This window comes from Pristiophorus japonicus, unplaced genomic scaffold (genome assembly GCF_044704955.1).
Source record: "Pristiophorus japonicus isolate sPriJap1 unplaced genomic scaffold, sPriJap1.hap1 HAP1_SCAFFOLD_2452, whole genome shotgun sequence".
Taxonomy (NCBI): domain Eukaryota; kingdom Metazoa; phylum Chordata; class Chondrichthyes; family Pristiophoridae; genus Pristiophorus; species Pristiophorus japonicus.
Window position 1 is genome coordinate 526 of NW_027252180.1, and position 22,780 is coordinate 23,305.

A 22,780-nucleotide genomic window follows, 5' to 3' on the forward strand; every position below is an offset into this window, starting at 1 on the left:
TTCTGCCCCCCCCACTCCACCATGGACGCCGCACCAGGACCCGGGACACTCGGCAGAGAAGCCAGGATACGAAAAGTTGTTTGCCGCCCTTTCCAGCGCATAAAGGGTCAGTGCGCAAAAAAACGGGTTCACCAAAATTGGGCCCATGTGGGGGGGTGGGGCGAATTTAAAGGGATATGGAGCAAAGGCAGGAAAATGGAGTCGAGGTGCAAATCAGCCACGATCTAATTAAATGGCACAGCAGGCCCGAGGGGCTGAATGGCCTCATCCTGCTCCTAATGTTTCAACGAAAGTCAGTTTGCAGAGGTCTTGTTTAGTCCCGATGTTTGTTAAGTAGTCTTTTTGGAATTAACGACCGTTCAGCCAATTGTGTGAACATAAAAAAGCAGCAAGGGGAGCTTCTGAAGTCCTTCACATTTCTCAACTGAGTTGGATAACTACAATATCATCGACAATATCAGCCTGGGGTGACCAGGAGACCTTTAATCCCTGGAGATAGTGAATATCTGAATACAAGTACATTATGTGACCTGCCCAACACAAATCAATTTGACGCAAGATTTCCTGATCATCCAAGGACTCAGCATACCTGTGGCATAAGGGATTTTGCCAGCATGTAGGCGTCTTCCGCTTCTTTGGTCTTGTTCAGGTTTTTATAGGTTCTTCCAACATTCATGTGGGCACCAATATCATCTTTGCGATTAGAACGTGAAATAAAACACACCACATTGCGTGAGCAAATCTAATCCAGTGGTCTACTATCTTTACACTTATCCAACCCAACATGCATTACAAGTATGGCCCATTAACATGTGTGCGTGTGTGCGCGTGTGCGTGTGCGCGCGCTAGACCCATGCAGCAGAACACAGTCTCCAATTGTCTTGGATCCCCTCACCATTGGAGCAGGATACGTCCGTGTGGTGGCTGGCGTGTAACGGCCACCCCACGTTAAAAGAATTCACGCACAGACAGCTTCCACCCTTTAACATGAAAGTCGGGACCTGGGACATCAGGACCCTCATCGACAACCACAACAGTGACACCCGGAGACCTTAGAACTCGTTTTAGTGTAGAAGCACTTCATCCTTGACTCCGGGCCACTGCCTTAGAAAAGAAATGATGATGATGATACCACCTAATCTCACCTGCGGGATCGCAGTTTAAGTGTGTCTAATGCACCTTTGAAGTTTCTGTAATTCTGGAAAGGGAAGTAAAATTGCGATTCTAATGGCACTGGCCCTGAAATATGAGTAACATTATGAATGACGGCCTGACACAGTCGAGTTCACAAAGTAATAGATCAAGAAACAAAAGAAAACCCAATGAGGGTTAAATACAACAATGCGCAGTGCAAGAATGCCATAAGCCCACATGGTATTTATAGTGAATTTGGAACCAGTTTCAGATCATTTATTAATACAGGATGGAAAAGAAAAAAAAAAATCACATGGTTGCCTATGCGGTTTCATCCGACACTTTACTTGCCAATATGTTATATTTCACCATAACCCTTCACCTGATTATTTTTCTTGCACTTTTGAATTATTTATTTGGCTACCTATTAGGTAGCTAAGATCAAATTTGTGCCGATACAAAAATTTGTTCATTCTTTTTGGTTTGGTATCTTCGATGGGTCAGTACCAATGTTCTCTCTCGGCCGCACGGCCCCACAGTAATGAGAAATGTCCCCCACAGTCGGGACCACACAGAACAAAGGGCAGCTTACAGGGAACATTGGTAAATAGTTACAGAAGGTGGGTACTGCAGGGAATTTAATGGCCAGAGTGATCTCCTGGACTAATTTCGATCGCCTAGATGGGTTGGAGAGGAATTTTCCAGATCTCCCCCCGCACCCCCCAAATCGGCCTGGGTTTTTTTCAATCTAGTTTTTTGCCACTCCCAGGAGATCACATGGTTTTGGATGGGGTGGAGCGTGTATATGTTGTGATTCACAAGGAATGGCAATTGTGGGGGACAGGCTGGATGGACCAGAGGGTCTTTATCTGTCCGCCATTGTTTTTATGGATCAGCTATTCTGTCCTACACGCCCCCACTCATGGCCTCTGCATGAGTGTCGGGTTAGATTTTGCATTGCGTGTGCTGTAGCAAAACACAAGAAACCCCAATGACACTCACATGTTTGCAATGTGCAAGTGTGCACTTAATGGGTCATGTGATCAGGCAGCTCAGCCAAAGTCAACACAAGCTGTACAAGATCCAAGCTCACATTTCCTATCTCAAGTCAACAATCACCAGAAGGGATAACGCCCATGTGAAGCTGTACAAATACTTGACAACTTAATTGAGACTGCGTTACCTGGCTGAACCCTTGTGGCTTGAATGAAGTATTTCAAAGCTTTCCCATAGTTGTGCTCATTTTCCAAGGCATGTCCCACATTATTCCAAAGTTTTGCATTGTTTTTATTGACCTTGAATTTTAAAAAAAATAGCACAAATCACAGTTTTGGAGCAGAACTACCGAAGAGTGCCAAATCCCTACATAACTACTTTAAAGCAGAACGCCAAACTATTTATATTAGAACTATCGACTCCTCTTGCCCAAAACACACAAATTAAAGCAATATTTAACAGTCACAAGTGGACATTGATCCTCTGAGGACTGCAATTACCATTTTGTATCACTCACAGAATGATACATGACAGGAGGTGGCCATTTGGCCCATCGTGCCTGTACCGGCCCTTTGGTAGAACCAGGGAGGCAGAGGAAAGTAGAATGGGGGCAGAAGCAAAAGATAGAAAGAAGAAAAGTAAAAGTGGAGGGCAGAGAAACCCAGGACAAAAATCAAAAAGGGCCACATTACAGCAAAATTCCAAAAGGGCAAAATGTGTTAAAAATACAAGCCTGAAGGCTCTGTCCCTCAATGTGAGGAGTATTCGGAATAAGGTGGACGAATTAACTGCACAGGCAGCAATTAATGAATATGATATAATTGGCATCACGGAGGCATGGCTCCAGGGTGACCAAGGCTGGGAACTCAACATCCAGGAAGGATAGGCAGAAAGGAAAAGGAGGCGGGGTGCCGTTGCTGGTTAAAGAGAAAATAAACGCAATAGTAAGGAAGGCCATTAGCTTGGATGATGTGGGAATCAGTATGGGTGGTGCTACGGAATACCAAAGGGCAGAAAACGCTAGTGGGAGTTGTGTACAGACACCAAACAGTAGTAGTGAGGTTGGGGACAGCATCAAACAGGAAATTAGGGATGTGTGTAATAAAGGTAGAGCAGTAATCATGGGCGACTTTAATCTACATATTGATTGGGCTAACCAAACTGGTAGCAATTCAGTGGAGGAGGATTTCCTGGAGTGTATTAGGGATGGTTTTCTGGACCAATATGTTGAGGAACCAACTAGAGGGCTGGCCATCCTAGACTGGGTGATGTGTAATGAGAAAGGACTAATTAGCAACCCTGTTGTGCGAGGCCCCACGGGGAAGAGTGACCATAATATGGTAGAATTCTTTATTAAGATGGAGAGTGACACAGTTAATTCAGAGACTAGGGGCTAGGGGTTAGGGGTCCTGAACTTAAGGAAAGGTAACTTCGACGGTATGAGGTGTGAATTGGCTAGAATAGACTGGCAAATGATACTTAAAGGGTTGACGGTGGATAGGCAATGGTAAACATTTAAAGATCACATGGATGAACTTCAACAATTGTACATCCCTGTCTGGAGTAAAAATAAAACGGGGAAGGTGGCTCAACCGTGGCTAACAAGGGAAATTAGGGATGGTGTTTAATCCAAGGCAGAGGCATATAAATTGGCCAGAAAAAGCAGCAAACCTGAGGACTGGGAGAAATTTAGAATTCAGCAGAGGAGGACAAAGGGTTTAATTAGGAGGGGGACAACAGAGTGTGAGAGGAAGCTTGCTGGGAACAAAAAACTAACTGCAAAAGCTTCTATAGATATGTGAAGAGAAAAAGATCAGTGAAGACAAAAGTAGGTCCATTGCAGTCAGATTCAGGTGAATTTATAATGGGGAACAAAGAAATGGCAGACCAGTTGAACCAATACTTTGGTTCTGTCTTCACGAAGCAAGACACAAATAACCTTCCGGAAGTACTAGGGGACCGAGGGTCTAGTGAGAAGGAGGAACTGAAGGATATCCTTATTAGGCGGGAAATTGTGTTAGGGAAATTGAGCGGATTGAAGGCCGATAAATCCCCAGGGCCTGATAGTCTGCATCCCAGAGTACTTAAGGAAGTGGCCATAGAAATAGTGGATGCACTGTTGATCATTTTCCAACAGTCTATCGACTCTGGATCAGTTCCTATGGACTGGAGGGTAGCTAATGTAACACCACTTTTTAAAAAAGGAGGGAGAGAGAGGAAATGGGTAATTATAGACCGGTTAGCCTGACCGGTTAGGGGAAAATGTTGGAATCAATTATTAAAGATGAAATAGCAGCGCGTTTGGAAAGCAGTGGCAGGACCGGTCCAAGTCAGCATGGATTTATGAAAGAGAAATCATGCTTGACAAATCTCCTGGAATTTTTTGAGGATGTAACTAGTAGAGTGGACAAGGGAGAACCAGTGGATGTGGTGTATTTGGACTTTCAAAAGGTTTTTGACAAGATCCTGCACAAGAGATTGGTGTGCAATATCAAAGCACATGGTATTTGGGGTAATGTACTGACGTGGATAGAGAACTGGTTGGCAGATAGGAAGCAGAGAGTTGGGATAAACGGGTCCTTTTCAGAATGGCAGGCAGTGATTGGTGGGGTGCCGCAGGGTTCAGTGCTGGGACCACAGCTCTTTATAATATACATTAATGATTTAGATGAAGGAATTGAATGTAATATCTCCAGGTTTGCAAATGACACTAAACTGGGTGGCGGTGTGAGCTGTGAGGAGGACGCTAAGAGGCTGCAGGGTGACTTGGACAGGTTAGGTGAGTGGGCAAATGCATGGCAGATACAATATAATGTGGATAAGTGTGAGGTTATCCACTTTAGGGGCAAAAACATGATGGCAGATTATCTGAATGGCGGCAGATTAGGAAAAGGGGAGGTGCAACGAGACCTGGGTGTCATGGTTCATCAGTCATTGAAAGTTGGCATGCAGGTACAGCAGGCGGTGAAGTCGGCAAATGGTATGTTGGCCTTCATAGCTAGGGTATTTGAGTATAGGAAAGTTATTGAGGCCAGTTCGTTAGATATATTCAAAAGGGAGTTAGATGTGGTCCTTATGGCTAAAGGGATCAAGGGGTATGGAGAGAAAGCAGGAAAGGGGTACTGAGGTGAATGATCAGCCATGATCATATTGATTGGCGGTGCAGGCTCAAGGTCTTACTGCAGTTGTACAGGGCCTTGGTGAGGCCTCACATGGAATATTGTGTTCAGTTTTGGTATCCTAATCTGAGGAAGGACGTTCTTGCTATTAAGGGAGTGCAGCGAAGGTTCACCAGACTGATTCTGGGATGGCTGGAGTGGCATATGAGGAGAGACTGGATCAACTGGGCCTGTATTCACTGGAGTTTAGAAGAATGAGAGGGGATCTCATAGAAACACATAAAATTTTGACAGGACTGGATAGGTTAGAGGCGGGAAGAATGATCCCGATGTTGGGGAAGTCCAGAACCAGGGGACACAGTCTTAGGATAAGGGGTAGGCCATTTAGGACTGAGATGAGGAGAAACTTCTTCACTCAGAGTTGTTAACCTGTGGAATTCCCTGCCGCAGAGAGTTGTTGATGCCAGTTCATTGGATATATTCAAGAGGGAGTTAGATGTGGCCCTTACGGCTAAAGGGATCAAGGGGTATGGAGAGAAAGCAGGAAAGGGGTACTGAGGGAATGATCAGCCATGATCTTATTGAATGGTGGTGCAGGCTCGAAGGGCCGAATGGCCTACTCCTGCACCTATTTTCTATGTTTCTATCCAATTAGTCGCACTCCCCTTGCTCTTTCCCCGTAGCCCTGTAATTCTTTTCCATTTATGTATTTATCCAATTCTCTTTTGAATGTTACTGTTGAATCTGCTTCCACCGCCCTTTCAGAAGTGTATTCCAGATCACAACTCGCTGCGTAGAAAAATGTTTCCTCATTCCCCCTCTGGTTCTTTTGCCAATCACCTTCAATCTTTGTCCTCTGGTTACCGACCCTCCTCCCACTGGAAACAGTTTCTCCTTATTTACTCTGTCAAAACCCTTCATAATTTTGTACACCCCTATCAAGTCTCCTCTTAACCTTCTCAGCTCTAAGGAGAACAATCCCAGCTTCTCCAGTCTCTCCACATAACTGAAGTCCTTCATCCCTGGTACCGTTCATAGAAACATAGAAAATAGGTGCAGGAGTAGGCCATTCAGCCCTTCGAGCCTGCACCGCCAATCAATATGATCATGGCTGATCATTCACCTCAGTACCCCTTTCCTGCTTTCTCTCCATACCCCTTGATCCTTTAGCCATAAGGACCATATCTAACTCCCTTTTGAATATATCTAACGAACTGGCCTCAACAACTTTCTGTGGTAGAGAATTCCACAGGTTCACCACTCTCTGGGTGAAGAAGTTTCTCCTCATCTTGGTCCTAAATGGCTTACCCCTTATCCTTAGACTGTGACCCCTGGTTCTGGACTTCCCCAACATTGGGAACATTCTTCCTGCATCTAACCTGTCCAATCCTGTCAGAATTTTTTATGTTTCTATGAGATCCCCTCTCATCCTTCTAAATTCCAGTGAATATAAGCCTAGTCGATCCAGTCTTTCTTCATATATCAGTCCTGCTATCCTGGGAATCAGTCTGGTGAACCTTCGCTGCACTCTCTCAATAGGAAGAATGTCCTTCCTCAGATTAGACGACCAAAACTGAACACAATATTCAAGGTGTGGCCTCACCAAGGCCCTATACAACTGCAGTAAAACCTCCCTGCTCCTATACTCAAATCCCCTAGCTATGAAGGCTAACATGCCATTTGCCTTCTTCATCGCCTGCTGTACCTGCATGCCAACCTTCAATGACTGATGTACCATGACACCCAGGTCTCGTTGCACCTCCCCTTTTCCTAATCTGTCACCAGATTCTACTATTCTGGTAAATCTCTGCACCCGCCCCAAGGCCTTGACATCCTTCCTAAAGTGCAGTATCTAGAATTGGCCACAAACTGCAGCTAAGGACTAACCAGTGTTTCATAAATGTTGAGCATAACCTCATTGCTTTTGTACTCTGTGCCTATCTTAAAAATGCCAAGGATCACATATGCTTTTTTAAAAACAGTGTTCTCAACTTCCTGCCACCATTTGAGTACATGCAAAATTGAAGATTAAGATAGAGTTTTCCATGTACCAGTTACAGTAGAAATTGGTTACATCTTACAGGTTATAGTTAATTCCTCTATGTCCTGTTTAGCTGCAGTGGGATAAAGATGCTCTTTGAAAGGAGAAAGTGTTGAGAGTCATTAAAGGACAACCAACAACTTTGGGGAAAAAAACATATGCTAACTTCAAAATGTACACAATCTTCTGGAGCAAGGCTCCCCCCCCAAACACATCTTCCCCTCCCCATTCCGAACAAAATCTCATCGTACCTTCAGCCCAGACATGAATAGCGTGTACTCGGACTCCCAATCCCAATTTCTGTAAATTGTTTTACTGGTATGAGCAATCAGTAGAATCGTCAAACCAATCCATGACAGCTTCTTTAGGTTCCTAAAAAAAAAGGACATTAAGAAAACAGGGCAGTGACCTGACAAAATGCATACCGTATCATTTCCTCTCAGTGTTTGGCCCAGCTGAATTGAGCTCGGAGTAGAATCAGTTCCTATTGCAAGATAAAACCTAAATACTGGCCTCACCCGCTTAGAGCAAATAGAGTTTTTCAGCCGAGACGTTAAACCCCATCTGCTCTCTCAAGTGGACGTAAAAGATCCCATCGCACTATTCCGAAGAGCAGGGGAGTTCTCCCCGGTGCCCTGACCAATATTTATCCCTCAACCAACACCACTTAATAAAACAGATTATCTGGTCATTATCACATTGCTGTTTGTGGGAGCTTGCTGTGCGCAAATTGGCTGCCACGTTTCCCACATTACAACAGTGACTAGATTTCACTTCATTGGCTGTAAAGTGCTGCGGAACGTCCTGAATTCATGAAAGGTGCTATATAAGTGCAAGTTCTTTCTTTTTACTGCCAAGCTCCAAAACTCCTGTGCCGAGTTTGCCTCCCCAATGTCCAATTTATTTTTCTTTATTCACTCACGTGATGTGGGTGTCGCTGGCCAGGCTAGCATTTATTGCCCATCCCTAATTGCCCCTTGAGAAGGTGGTGGTGAGCCGCCTTCTTGAACCGCTGCAGTCCGTGTGGTGAAGGTGCTCCCACAGTGCTGTTAGGGAGGGAGTTCCAGGATTGTGACCCAGGAACTGCGATATCCGAATCTGGTGCCAAGGTTGATGCCGGGTGGTCTGTTCGGTTTTATTCTTATAAGTTTTTCGTAGTAGTTTCGATACAACCGCGTGGCTTTCTCGGCCGTTTCAGAAGGCAGTTAAGAGTCGAGCACAATTGCTGTGGGTTTGGAGTGACATATAGGCCAGACCGGATAAGGACGGCAGATTTCCTTCCCTAAAGAAAGTTTGTAAACCAGATGGGTTTGTACTCTTAACTGCCCTCTGAAATGGCCTAGTGAGACACTCAGTTGTACCAAATCATGCTTGACAAATCTTCTGGAATTTTTTGAGGATGTTTCCAGTAGAGTGGACAAGGGAGAACCAGTTGATATGTGGTGTATTTGGACTTTCAGAAGGCTTTCGACAAGGTCCCACACAAGAGATTAATGTGCAAAGTTAAAGCACATGGGATTGGGGGTAGTGTGCTGACGTGGATTGAGAACTGGTTGTCAGACAGGAAGCAAAGAGTAGGAGTAAATGGGGACTTTTCAGAATGGCAGGCAGTGACTAGTGGGGTACCGCAAGGTTCTGTGCTGGGGCCCCAGCTGTTTATACAGTACATTAATGATTTAGACGAGGGGATTAAATGTAGTATCTCCAAATTTGCAGATGACACTAAGTTGGGTGGCAGTGTGAGCTGCGAGGAGGATTCTATGAGGCTGCAGAGCGACTTGGATAGGTTAGGTGAGTGGGCAAATGCATGGCAGATGAAGTATAATGTGGATAAATGTGAGGTTATCCACTTTGGTGGTAAAAACAGAGAGACAGACTATTATCTGAATGGTGACAGATTAGGAAAAGGGGAGGTGCAACGAGACTTGGATGTCATGGTACATCAGTCATTGAAGGCTGGCATGCAGGTACACCAGGCGGTTAAGAAAGCAAATGGCATGTTGGCCTTCATAGCGAGGGGATTTGAGTACAGGGGCAGGGAGGTGTTGCTACAGTTGTACAGGGCCTTGGTGAGGCCACACCTGGAATATTGTGTACAGTTTTGGTCTCCTAACTTGAGGAAGGACATTCTTGCTATTGAGGGAGTGCAGCGAAGGTTCACCAGACTGATTCCCGGGATGCTGGGACTGACATATCAAGAAAGATTGGATCAACTGGGCTTATATTCACTGGAGTTCAGAAGAATGAGAGGGGATCTCATAGAAACTTTTAAAATTCTGACGGGTTTAGACAGGTTAGATGCAGGAAGAATGTTCCCAATGTTGGGGAAGTCCAGAACCAGGGGTCACAGTCTAAGGATAAGGGGTAAGCCATTTAGGACTGAGATGAGGAGAAACTTCTTCACCCAGAGAGTGGTGAACCTGTGGAATTCTCTACCGCAGAAAGTTGTTGAGTCCAATTCACTAAATATATTCAAAATGGAGTTAGATGTAGTCCTTACTACTAGGGGGATCAAGGGGTATGGCGAGAAAGTAGGAATGGGGTACTGAAGTTGCATGTTCAGCCATGAACTCATTGAATGGCGGTGCAGGCTAGAAGGGCCGAATGGCCTGCTCCTGCACCTATTTTCTATGTTTCTAAACCGCTACAACAAAGTTAGCACTGTGGGGGTACCTTCACCACACGGACTGCAGCGATTCAAGGCTGCGGCTCACCACCAACTTTTCAAGGGGCAATCAGAGAAGGGCAATAAATGCCAGGCTTGCCAACGACGCCCACATCCCACGGACGAATAAAAAAAACAAAAATTACATCGCAGGACGCAAAAATGAATTGCCTTTAATTAAGTTGACTATATATAGCACCGGATCATGTCTCTGAAACTCACTTCACAAAGAATTGGGGCCTGCTGTGGTAATGAATGATCAGTTCATCAGAATGTCGGCCATGAGTCGGACACTACTGTTTATCCCCCCAAATAGTGCCATGGGATTTTTAATACCCACCTGAACCATCAGAACAAAAAGACAAGCGTTTAATGTCCCATCTGAAAGACAACACCTGCCAACAATGCAGCAGCCCCTCAGCATTGCACGGAATTGGCAAATTATAACGTGTTGGTCTTGGAGTGGGACCTGAACACACAACCTTTTGAATCGGAGGCAAGAGTGCTACCCACTGAGCCACGCTGAGTTTATAACATGCGACTAATTTACAGTGAAGATGCACGGTACTATGGTGAAGAAATGCCATGCTTCACCACAGCAAAACTGATGCACCACAGAAACAAGCCACAGGAAGCTTTCATTGCATTCGGACCACAGAGAATGGTTGAGGTAAATAGCATGGATGCATTTAAAGTGAAGCTAGCTACACGCGAGGGAGAGAGGAACAGAGGGATATGGTGATGAGTTAGGCAAAGCAAGCTGGGAGGAGGCTGAATTTGAGCCGAATGCTCTGTTTCTGCGCTGTAAATGCCGTGTAATTCTATGCAAGCCAACAATTCAATATATGTATTTAACAATTGGTAAAATCAGCAACAAAGCAAATAAAGTAACATGGGTATAGATTGGAATTTTCTACCCAACGTCAGTGAGGGAAGCACCATCAGCACAAATACTTCAGCAGATCAGGGAGAGAGCTCATCGTTCCCTTTGAGCAGTGTGACCGTGCAGCTCTCTGGAGCTCCCGCGCAGCTCTCTGGAGCTCCCGCGCAGCCGGCTCTTCAATGCGATAAACCCACGCATGCGCTGTATTTTGAATGGGCCGCGCAGTCCCTTAAAGGGGCCGGGCACCCCTACAAATGAACAGGTTCAGTGCTCTTCACCGCCTTTTCAGGGCAACTAAGGATGGGCAACCAACGTGTCTCCAAAACTGTTGTGTCCTTAAATCAATTTAAGATATTACCTCAAGTGTTTCACACTTGATCCCCAAGTTAACGAGCACAGCAAAGCCAGTACCACTGGGATTTTCTTTAAGATAGGTGTGAGCGATCAGTCTTTAAGATAGTGACGCTTTTTAAAAAAAGTTTGTTCATCTTTATTTCAGGTTTGCCTTTTCCCCATGTGCGAGCCCCAATCTTTGTTTGGCTCGCTCGAACATTTTTTTAAAAGTTAGAATTTTAAGAGCTTACCCACTTCCTGGTTCGCTGTCTGTGAGAATTCTGCATTTTGATTGGCTGCTTAGACAGCTTGTTGACCTCACAGTTGCTCACGCTATGGGATTCCCACTATACTCCGTTGATTTGAATTACACGCCGGAAAACCCGAAATTCTTCACAGAGATATCGCGAGGTCTTTGTGCAAAGCTTACTTCGGGGCCCAGTGGCGAATGTCTTTGCTTCGCTGCGGTCCACAAATTCTGGGCCATTGCATCCAAGCCCACGGTGTGAAAGGAGCAGGGCTTTAAGTTCAAACGCCACCCACACGGATTGGTACAAGTAATCTTGGACCGTCACCAGCCCTTAAGCAATTTCCCCTCAGCCTCGATGACGAAATGCTTGGAAGAACTGCGACACACGGAATGGATTCCTTATCGAGGAGCCCACAGTACAACCTAAAGGATTAAACCTTCCTCTCAAACAGTGGACAATCATCAACCGCCTCAGAACTGGTCACGGTCGACGCTGCCACCTTCTCCATCGGTGGAAGATTAAAGCCTCCCCATCATGTGACTGTGGAGCTCCTAATCAGACCCTGGAGCACATCATCGAGCTCTGCTCTCAGAGGGAATTCACAGGCAGCCTACAAGATATCCCCGCTGTTACACCGGGAGCTTTGGCCCGGATATCCGACTGAGATATTGACATTTGATTTGCTTTGCTGCTACCACGTGAAAGGTGATGGTACAAGTAATTAAATTCCGATAAAGAAATGTTAGATGAGGCTTCAAACTTAGTTCGCTCAACCATTGATGGCCGTGCCTTCAGCTGCCTCGGCTCTAAGCCCTGGAACTCCCTCCCGAAACCTCTCCGCCTCTCTTTCCTCTTTTAAATCGCTCCTTAAAACCTACCTCTTTGACCAAGCCCTGCCCTAATTTCTTCTTGTGTGGCTCGGTGTCAAATTTATTTGTTTTGTCTCATAATACACCTGTGAAGCGCCTTGGGATGTTTTACTACGTTCAAGGTGCTATATAAAGACAAGTTGTTGTTGTAAGTTGTTGAATTTGAGACAGTTCGCTGTTACTGTATCGGAAAACAAACCAATCAGAAACAGATTCACAGCAACAGCTGTGATGAATTTACTGTGCAACCAGATATTTTCACATGGAAGTTATTTTGGAACTAGGTCTCAATGGAAATTGTTAAAAAATATATATTTTAAAAAAAATTTAATTGCCAATTTATCAAGTCAGAATGTTTTTTTTTAAAAACTACAATAACTGCTCATTGTCATGAAAGGCACATATTAGTCCGCTATCTCATGTGGCTAAAGACACCTTTACAGATTTAAAATCTGCCCGCAGAACAACCACACAAAATGGAATTGTCTTTTCAGGTGATCGTCACAGGGCGATCGTCGGCAATACGGTTTGAGAAGCTACTGTCCCTGCTTCCACATGAATCATCGCACAGGCTTCAAACCCCCGAATAAAAGTTTCTCGCTCTTATGCTTAGTGTATGCCCGTGGGCTGGGGGGGGGGGTGGGGGCAGGGAATCACTGCAAGTGTGATTACCCGGTGGGAGACCAAGCATTATTTATTTTAAGTTATGCTGAAGTTGCTCAGCCTTCCAAAAACCCTTGGCAGTTTCACCACAGGGAAAAAAAAGAACTTGCATTTATATAGCGCCTTTCACGACCACCGGACGTCCCAAAGCACTTTACAGCCAATGAAGTACTTCTTGAAGTGTAGTCACTGTTGTAATGTAGGAAACATGGCAGCCAATTTGCGCACAGCAAGCTCCCACAAACAGCAATCATAGAAATCAGAAATTTACAGCACGGAAGGAGGCCATTTCGGCCCATCATGTCCGCGCCGGCCGACAAAGCTACCCAGCCTAATCCCACTTTCCAGCTCTCGGTCCGTAGCCCTGTCGGTTACGGCACTTCAGGTGCACATCCAGGTACTTTTTAAATGTGGTGAGGGTTTCTGCCTCTACCACCCTTTCAGGCAGTGAGTTCCAGACCCCCACCACCCTCTAGGTGAAGACATTTCCCCTCAAATCCCCTCTAAACCTCCCCCCAATTACTTTAAATTTCTGCCCTCTGCTAAGGGCTACAGGTCCTTCCCACCCACCCTTTCTAGGTCCATCATAATTTTGTACACCTCAATAAGATCTCCCCTCGGCCTCCTCTGTTCCAAAGAAAACAATCCCAGCCTATCCAATCTTTCCTCACAGCTAAAATTCTCCAATCCTGGCAACATTCTCGGAAATCTCCTCGGTACACTCTCCAATGCAATGTGATAATGACTAGATAATCTATTTTTAGTGATGTTGGTTGAGGGATTAATATTGGTTGAGGGATTAATATTGGCCAAGGCATTGGGGATAACTCCCTTGCTCTTCTTAGAAATAGGGCCATGGGAACTTTTACATGCACCAGAGGGGGCAGACGGGTGACACGTCAAATCAAGTCCAGCATCTCCGCTCCAGATAGCAAGCCCTGGCTTGACTGGAAAAGTATACTTTATCTGCTTTGATAAAACTGAAATAGTCTAGTTAAATGAGTTAAGGATTAAGATGGATTTTAAACCATCTGCACAGTCAGCAGAGAAGGGAGACTTTCATCCTATGCCAAATGCAGACTCAAGTGCAGAGGTAAAAAAAAGATAGGGTTCGATGATGCAGAGTGGGAGGAGGCTCGTGTGGAGCATAAACAACGGCACGGACCCTTTGGCCCGTTTGTGTGTGTACATTCTACCTAACATTCCAAACCCAATGCACCGCCTCTTACACTCCTGCCATAAGGAGGTAATGATCTCCAAGATGGCTGACAAGACTGTGCACACCTCTGCAATATTGCAGAGGACAGAGCCTGGTGGGAAGTAGGCCCTAAATTACACGGGAGCAATTTTCCTCTGTAAATATGATGTTGCTGAATTCAAGTATCTGGGTTGGACTTCAAGAAGTCCTGATCCTTGATTGGTTCTTTTTCCAGTAATTTCAGACCCTCTCTCACTTGTCGCACAGCTCTGAATCATGATTGAAAGACTTGCATTTATATAGCGCCTTTCACGACCACTGGGCATCCCAAAGCGTTTTACAGCCAATGAAGTACTTTTTGAAGGGTAGTTACTGTTGTCATGTAGGAAACGCGGCAGCCCAGCCAATTTGCGCACAGCAAGCTCCCACAAGCAGCGATGGGATAATGATCCAGATAATCTGTTTTTATTATGTTGGTTGAGGGACAACTATTGGCCAGGTCACTGGGGGAGAACTCCCCTGCTCTTTTTCAAAGTAATGTCACGGGATCTTTAATGTCCACCCGAGAGAGAAGACAGGGGGGGGCCTCGGTTTAACGTCTCATTCGAAAGACGGCACCTCCGACAGTGCAGCACTTGAACCCACAACCTTCTGACTCAGAGCCAAGGGTGCTGTTCACTGAGCCACAGCTGACATTGTAAAGCCAGCTGGCTGTCACGACAAAGCCCATCGTACCTTAGCCCATCGGCTAAGTGAGTGGGCAACATCAGGGTCCAGTTTGCCGGGGGGGGGGGCAGCTGTGTGATCTGATCTTTTCAATGCTCAAAGTGACGCACCAATTGGCAAGCCTGCACTCTGATTCTGTCTGTATCTACGTGGCATTGATTGCTTGTCTATACAAAACCCTGTTTAGACCACACCAGGAGCACTGAGAGCAGTTCCGGGCACCATGCCATAGAAACGATATATTGGCCTTGGAGGGAGTGCAGGTTTACCAGAATGATACCCGGACTTAAGGATTAAGTTATGAGGAGCAATTACACAAATTAGGCTTGTATTCCCAAGAATTTAGAAGGTTAAAGGGTGATATGATCGAAGTTTTCAGGATATTGAGGGGAGCAGATCGGGTAGAGAGAGAGAAACTATTCCCGCTGGTTGGGGGGCTTTAGGGCTCGGAGTGAAATTAGGAAACACTTCTACACACAAAGGGTGGGAGAAGTTTGGAACTCTTGTCCACAAATGGCAACTTTTGCTAGATCAATTGTTAATTTTAAATCAGAGATTGATGGCTTTCTGTTAACCAAAGGTATCAAGGGATATACCTTTTTCTGCTTCTGCGGCTCGGTGTCAATTTTTCTAAAAACCTCATACTACTTCTGTGGAGCACCTGGGGATGTTTCACTACGTTAAAGGCGCTATATAAACACAAGTTGTTGTTGATATGGGGCAAAGGCGGGTATATGGAGTTAGGTCGTAGATCAGCCGTGATATTGAATGGTGCAACAGGCTCGAGGGGCCGAATGGCCGACTCCTGCTCCTATATTTTTCAGGTGAACACGGGCCACTGTACCAGTCAGTCGGAAGATCATTTTTGACGACCTCCAATAGATTTTCATGATGAGGATGAGAAACAAATGGTTGCAAGTACCGAGAGACTCCTGTGTAGATGCAATGAGAAGAACGAGCGATTACGGATATGGTGCTCAGAAATAGTTACATAATCATCTTCATAGGCGGTCCCTCGAACGAGGATGACTTGCTTCCACGAGAGTTCACAGATGTTTCGATGAAGGACCTGATGTTCCAGTCCTGAACTCCAATTGAAGGGTGGAAGATGTCTGTGTGTGGATTTTTTTAACGTGGGGTGACCGTTGCACACCAGCCACCACACGGGCTTGACAGAGTGAGGCCTTTATCCAGTGGCAAGGGTTAACCAGGACGACTGGAGACCTGCTCTGCTGCATGGACCGGGTGCACACACATATCGCACAGTGTGGGCTGGGCCCGTGCTGCCCCTGGGCCCTCGGCTCTTCTGGGCCCAGTACCCTCATTCGCCGCACCTCCGCCCACAATGTTCCAGGGCCCAGCGCTCCAGCTCTATTTATAGCCCCGACCTGCGGTGGTGTTCTGCTGTGGCACGAGCCGCAGGTTATCTTTCCATATGCTACTGGATCATCTACAAAGATCAAAAGGTGCCGGCTCTGACTTAATGCTGAGTGCTGCTCCACAAGTTTAAAAGTACCACAGGTAGGTGAGTTTGCTTTGATATTCAATAGGTAGATGGATGTTATATTACTGTCTGCAATCGTTTACTGCTACCACATGTTTTAACCAGTGCAGTCATTTTACAGATCGAAATATTGACCAAGGTGTCAGCTGTGGCTCATAGAATCACAGAAATTTACAGCATGGAAGGAGGCCATTCGGCCCATCGTGTCCGTGCCGGCCGACAAAGAGCTATCCAGCCTAATCCCACTTTCCAGCTCTCGGTCCGTAGCCCTGTAGGTTACAACACTTCAGGTGCACATCCAGGTACTTTTTAAATGTGAGGAGGGTTTCTGCCTCTACCTCCCTTTCAGGCCGTGAGTTCCAGACCCCCACCACCCTCTGGGTGGAAAAATTGCTCCCCAACTCCCTCTAAACCTCCTACCACTCACTTTAAATCTATGCCCCCTGGTTATTGACCCCTCTGCTAAGGGAAATAGGCCCTTTCTATCCACTCTATCTAGGCCCCACATAATTTTATACACCTCAATGAGGTCTCCTCTCAGCCTCCTCTGTTCCAGCCGATCCAATCTGTCCTCGTCGCTAAAATTCTCAATGGGTAGCAGTCGTGCCTCCGAGTCAGAAGGTTGTGGGTTCAAGTACAATTCGCATTTTTAGATGAAAGGATAAACCGAGGCCCCGTCTGCCCTCTCAGGTGGATGTAAAAGATCCAATGGCACCACACAAAGAAATGCAGTGGCATTCTGCCGAGTGTCCTGGCAACTCCTTTTGTCCCTCAACCAATGTTACGAAAAAAAGGATTATCTGGTCATTACCTCAATGTTGTTTGTGGGACCTTGCTGTGCGCAGATTGGAGCCACAGATTCCTTCTACACTTCAGAAGTACTTCGCTACCTGTTAAGCACCTGGGCATGTTCTCAGATTGTGAAATAAATGCAAGTTCTTCCTTTTATCGGCTCTGATATATAAAACAACAAATACATTTTGTCCCTAATCTCAGACCTTTAGATGGAAGTTAATGTGTTGTTAGTTTAGAGTGGCCTAGCGAAAGCTAAGTCAGCTTCAAAATTGTGATCCTCAAACACTCTGGCTGGCTCCTGACTGCCTTTGGCTTCCAATATCCTGTGAGCTGAAGTCTATGTCCATCAAGCTGTCAATTGCAGAGGGCTCTGGCCAATCTAGACCCTTCCTTTTCCCAATAGTCTTTCGGATGAGACGTTAAACCGAGGCCCCGTCTGCTCTCTCAGGTGGACGTAAAAGATCCTATGGCACTATTTTGAAAAAGAGCAGGGGAGTTATCCCTGGTGTCCTGGGCCAATATTTATCCCTCAATCTACATAACAAAAACAGATTAGCTGGTCATTAACACATTGCTGTTTATGGGAGCTTGCTGTGCGCAGATTAGCGACCGCGTTTCCCACATTATAACAGTGACTACACTTCAAAAGAACTTCTTTGGCTGTAAAGCACTTTGGGACGTCCGACGGTCGTGAAAGGCACGAGATAAATGAAAATCTTTCTTCTGGTCTCTTATCAGCTGTCAAAGTCACTACCCCAGGCAAGTGGCCTTTTCTTTGAACCAGGCGGCTTGTGAATATCCCCCCCTCCCCACCCCGCCACAGATGATGGAACAAAGGCGGCAGATGCTCCATCCCCTCACCATTTAACCGAATGACTGCAATCTCTCGCCATTTGCCAAGATGCTGGTCATTGAATGCGGCAATGCCGGCCAAGCGACAACTGACCAATACTGAAGAACCCAAGCAGCTCGCCTGGAAGTGAACAGCTGGGTTTCCCTTTGAGAAATACCTCGTGTGATGATGTTTTAACTCCGGATTCTCGCAATGCAAGTTCAAAGATCCAGTGCAGGGGCAAAATTCAAAGCTAAAGGGTGCCCCTGCGGCGGTTTCCCGCCAGCTTCGCGACCCGCGGGGAGCAAAGTGGTCGGCGCGCACGGTGATGACGTCATCGCCGTGCGTGTGCCAGCCCGGGGCGCAAATCGCGGGGCGCAGCGCGAACGACACACTGCCCCCCCCCAAACCTCCGGGGCAATTTCCCCAGAGGCACTATGGACCCCTTTCCCCGGCAATTTCGCTCCCTAAATCTTTAATTGTTTACCTTTTTTTTTATTAATTCCCCCTACCCTCAGTTCATGAAGCCAGTTACATTTTTGTTATATTTTACCTAATATACAAAAACACACATATGTATACATATATCGTGCTGGCACTGAGCTCCCCCGCCTCCCCGAGTTTACATTCTTCTCCCTCGGTTCATGCCGGTATTCTCCTCTCCACCCCCCCCCCCCCGGCTACAATTTCCCCCCTCCGCCCCACAAGCCCCGCTACTGTCACTGTTCTCTCCCCGCCTTCCCCAATTCACAGGGACGCCCTTTCCCAACTCGCTCCTCACCAGCGCCGGGGGTCAAACTGGAACTTGGACCGGGAATTCCGAATCCATTGACTGCGTCGGCTAACGGCAGGGAGCAACGGTCAGGGGCAAGCCAGGAGAAGCAGCAGGAGTTTTCACAGGGGAGGGTGGAGGGCTTCCGACTGTCACAGGGCAGGGCCAAGGTTCCCTCTTTAAGTACGCGGTCCCTTTAAATTTGCTGCGCGGCCGTGGTATGGTTTCCATCGTTACCGCTGGTGAGTGGCCTGCGCTGGCGGAACCTCCCGATCGCCGTGCTGCCACGCAGCTTGGGGGAACGTTGGGCCAGGCCATTTTATACCGATTCCGCAATAAAAAGGCAGCAGTCATTTTTTGCAGTGCCCGCAACACTCTCGCATAAAAGCTGATTTGGCAGAGCATTGAGAACGGCTAATCCCATCTCACTGCGATGAGATAGATTCCAACGATGGAGGCAGCCTGGGATGCAAGATGTAGAGGAAGCTGACTTGACCCAGGCTTCGCTCATAACAACAACTTGCATTTATATAGCGCCTTTAATGTAAGAGAGAGTGTAAAATGTCCCAAGGCGCTTCACAGGAGTGTTACAAGAGTAAACAATACATTTGACACTGAGCCACATAAGGAGAAATATGGACAGATGACCAAAAGCTTGGTCAAAGAGGTCGGTTTTAAGGAGCATCGTGAAGGAGGAAAGAAAGGTAGAGAGGTGGAGAGGTTTAGGGAGGGAGTTCCAGAGCTTGGGGCCCAGGCAACAGAAGGCACGGCCACCGATGGTGGAGCGATGATAATCAGGGATGCTCAGGAGGGCAGAATTAGATGAGCGCAGACATCTGAGGGGTTGTGGGACCAGAGGAGATTACAGAGATAGGGAGGGGTGAAACTATGGAGGGATTTGTAAACAAGCACGAAAATTTTGAAATCGAGGCGTTGTTTAACTGGGAGCCAATGTAGGTCAGCGAGCACAAGGGGTGATGGGTGAGCGGGACTCGGTGCGAGTTAGGACATGGGCAGCTGAGTTTTGGTGACCTCTAGTTTACGTAGGAAGAGTGACCAAAAACATGGCCAAAGATTGAGTACAGGAGGTTTATGAAGGTTTTAAAAAAAAAAGTTAGTGAGCTGGAGAGTTTTAGATAGAGTGTTCTAAAGAGCACCACAGTAGCTAAACAGTCTCCCGCAATGATGATGAGGCAAAGAGAGATGTGGGGTGCGTGGGAAGCTTGAGTCGGAGGAACAGAGCGTTCGGGATCGGGATAGGGATACAAGATTGGGGAGATTGCAGAGAACAGAATGGCACAAAGCCACGGAGGGAGTTATAGACGAGGACAAGAACTACATAGAATGTGCAGCATAGAAACGGGCCATTTGGCCCAACTGGTCTATTCCGGTGTTTGCTCCAAACCAGCCTCCTCCCACCCTACTTCATCTAACTCCATCAACATATCCTATTCATTTCTTCCCCATGTGTTTATCCAGGTTCCTTTTAAATGCATCGATGCTATTCGCCTTAACTACTCCCTGCGGTAGTGAGTTCCACATTCTCACCACTCTCTGGATGAAGAAGTTTCTCCTGAATTCCCTACTGGATTTATTAGTGACTATCTTGTATTATGGCCTGTAGTTCAGGTCTCGCCACAAGTAGAACCACCTTGTCGACATCTACCCTATCAAACCCCTTAAAGAACTCTATCCGATCACCCATCAGCTTTCTATTTTCTAGAGAATAAAGTCTCGTACTGTTAAATTTTTCCTGATAGGTCTAACATCTCAGTTCTGGTATCATATAGTAAATCTATTTTTTCTCCAGTGCCTCTATATACTTTGTATAATATGGAAACCAGAATTGTTCACAGTACTCCCAAGTGTGGTCTAACCAAGATTCTATACAACATCACGGCTTTTCAATTCTATCCCTCTGGAAATTCACCCCAGTGCTTTGCGCCGCTAGGCTAGGGGCTAATAATCAACACAGAAATTTTGTTCACTGCAATTTCAAGTTGAAGCTGTAAATAATAAGGATTAAACAATACCGTGTTCCTGCTATCTTCTTCCATCCATGAGCAACCAGCAAACAAAAGCCCATGCTCGGTACATACAGCACGCGCTCTGCTACCACAAAACCAACGGGGAAGAATAGGTTTGATGCCGGAATGAATGGCAACACCATGAAAGAAAGTGCCTGGAAAGAGAGAGCAATGTTTGAGCCACGTGAATCATTCCTAAAAGGTAGAATTAGAAGTCAAACAACAAGCATAATTTATATAGGCCTTCAGCAAACAAATCCCCTCGAGGTACTTTGCAGAGAGTCAGAGAAAGGAAATTGTGCCACGGAGGGAGAGATTAGGAGGAGGGGCGGGTGGCCGATAGCTTGTTTTTGATCAGGTTTTTGAGGGCAAAGAGAGGCAAAATGGCTTGGAGAAGGAATTCCAGAGTAGTAAACCTTGGTCCTGTTTTTCCATAGTGTCCAGAATCAATTCACGGGTCGTGAACTGTGTGTGGTCACCGGCCCTGACAACACGTGATTCAGATTGCTGTGTAATTCAAAAGATGTTGCACAGATACAGACCCATTTCAAAAAGAAAACAATATACTTGGTTCCATCTGCTTAATGTTTAATAGAATCAGGCCTCCTTATTTGAAACATAGCGATACTCTAAGTCTCTGACGAGTTCTTAGGGTCCCCTCTATGAAGCTGGCATCAGCCATGGCTCAGTGGGCAGCACCCTCACCCTCGAGTCAGAAGGCTGTGGGTTCGAGTCCTACTCCAGGAATTTGAACACAAAAATCTAGGCTGACACTCCAGTGCAGTACTGAGGGAATGCTGCACAGTCAGAGGTGCCGTCTTTCTGGTGAGACGTTAAACTGCTGCCCCGTCTGCCTGCTCAAGTGAACGTAAAAGATCCCATGACACCAGGTGGAAGAAGAGCAGGGGAGTTCTCCCCTGTGCCCTGGTTAATATTTATCCCTCAACCAACATCACTAAAAAACAGATTATCTGTTCATATTACTGTTTGTGGGAGCTTGCTGTGCACAAATTGGCTGCCTCATTTCCTACATTACAACATTGACCATAGGTGCTATATAAATGCAAGTGTTGGCAATATAAATTTAGGGAAGGAAGAGAGGAGGGAAGGAAGAGAGGAGGGAAGGAAGAGAGGAGGGAAGGAAGAGAGGAGGGAAGGAAGAGAGGAGGGAAGGAAGAGAGGAGGGAAGGAAGAGAGGAGGGAAGGAAGAGAGGAGGGAAGGAAGAGAGGAGGGAAGGAAGAGAGGAGGGAAGGAAGAGAGGAGGGAAGGAAGAGAGGAGGGAAGGAAGAGAGGAGGGAAGGAAGAGAGGAGGGAAGGAAGAGAGGAGGGAAGGAAGAGAGGAGGGAAGGAAGAGAGGAGGGAAGGAAGAGAGGAGGACTTGCATTTATATAGTATGCGTGGGCGGTATTTTGAAGGGGTCGTGCAAGGCCCCAAAAAAATTACAGGAACATAGGTAGGGAGTGTATAATATTGTGATACATAAGCAGTGTTCCCTCAAATTTTCTGTGCACGGTCCCTTTAAATTTGCGCAGCCGGGCATCCATGGGGAGGTCCCGCGCAGGCTGCTCACAGGCTGGGAGAGAGACGGTGCAAGCGTTTGCACACCTTCGGGGGAACGTTGCAGACATAAGAACATAAGAATTAGGAACTGGAGTAGGCCATCTAGCCCCTCGAGCCTGCTCCGCCATTCAACAAGATCATGGCTGATCTGGCCGTGGACTCAGCTCCACTTACCCGCCCGCTCCCCGTAACCCTTAATTCCCTTATTGGTTAAAAATCTATCTATCTGTGATTTGAATATATTCAATGAGCTAGCCTCAACTGCTTCCCGGGGCAGAGAATTCCACAGATTCACAACCCTCTGGGAGAAGAAATTCCTTCTCAACTCGGTTTTAAATTGGCACCCCCGTATTTTGAGGCTGTGCCCCCTAGTTCTAGTCTCCCCGACCAGTGGAAACAACCTCTCTATAA

The 22,780-nt window shown here is 46.4% G+C and overlaps 1 protein-coding gene across 1 annotated transcript; it reads right to left on the bottom strand.

Moving 5' to 3' along the window:
• Positions 1 to 589: 589 nt before the first annotated feature.
• On the bottom strand, positions 590 to 20,963 carry LOC139245897 (protein O-mannosyl-transferase TMTC3-like; the record flags this gene model as incomplete). The annotated part of the gene is made up of 4 exons (XM_070871351.1): positions 590 to 693; positions 2,318 to 2,429; positions 7,542 to 7,662; positions 20,815 to 20,963. Coding segments are annotated over 4 exons (486 nt in total), but the record flags the coding sequence as incomplete, so codon positions are not given.
• Positions 20,964 to 22,780: the final 1,817 nt, after the last annotated feature.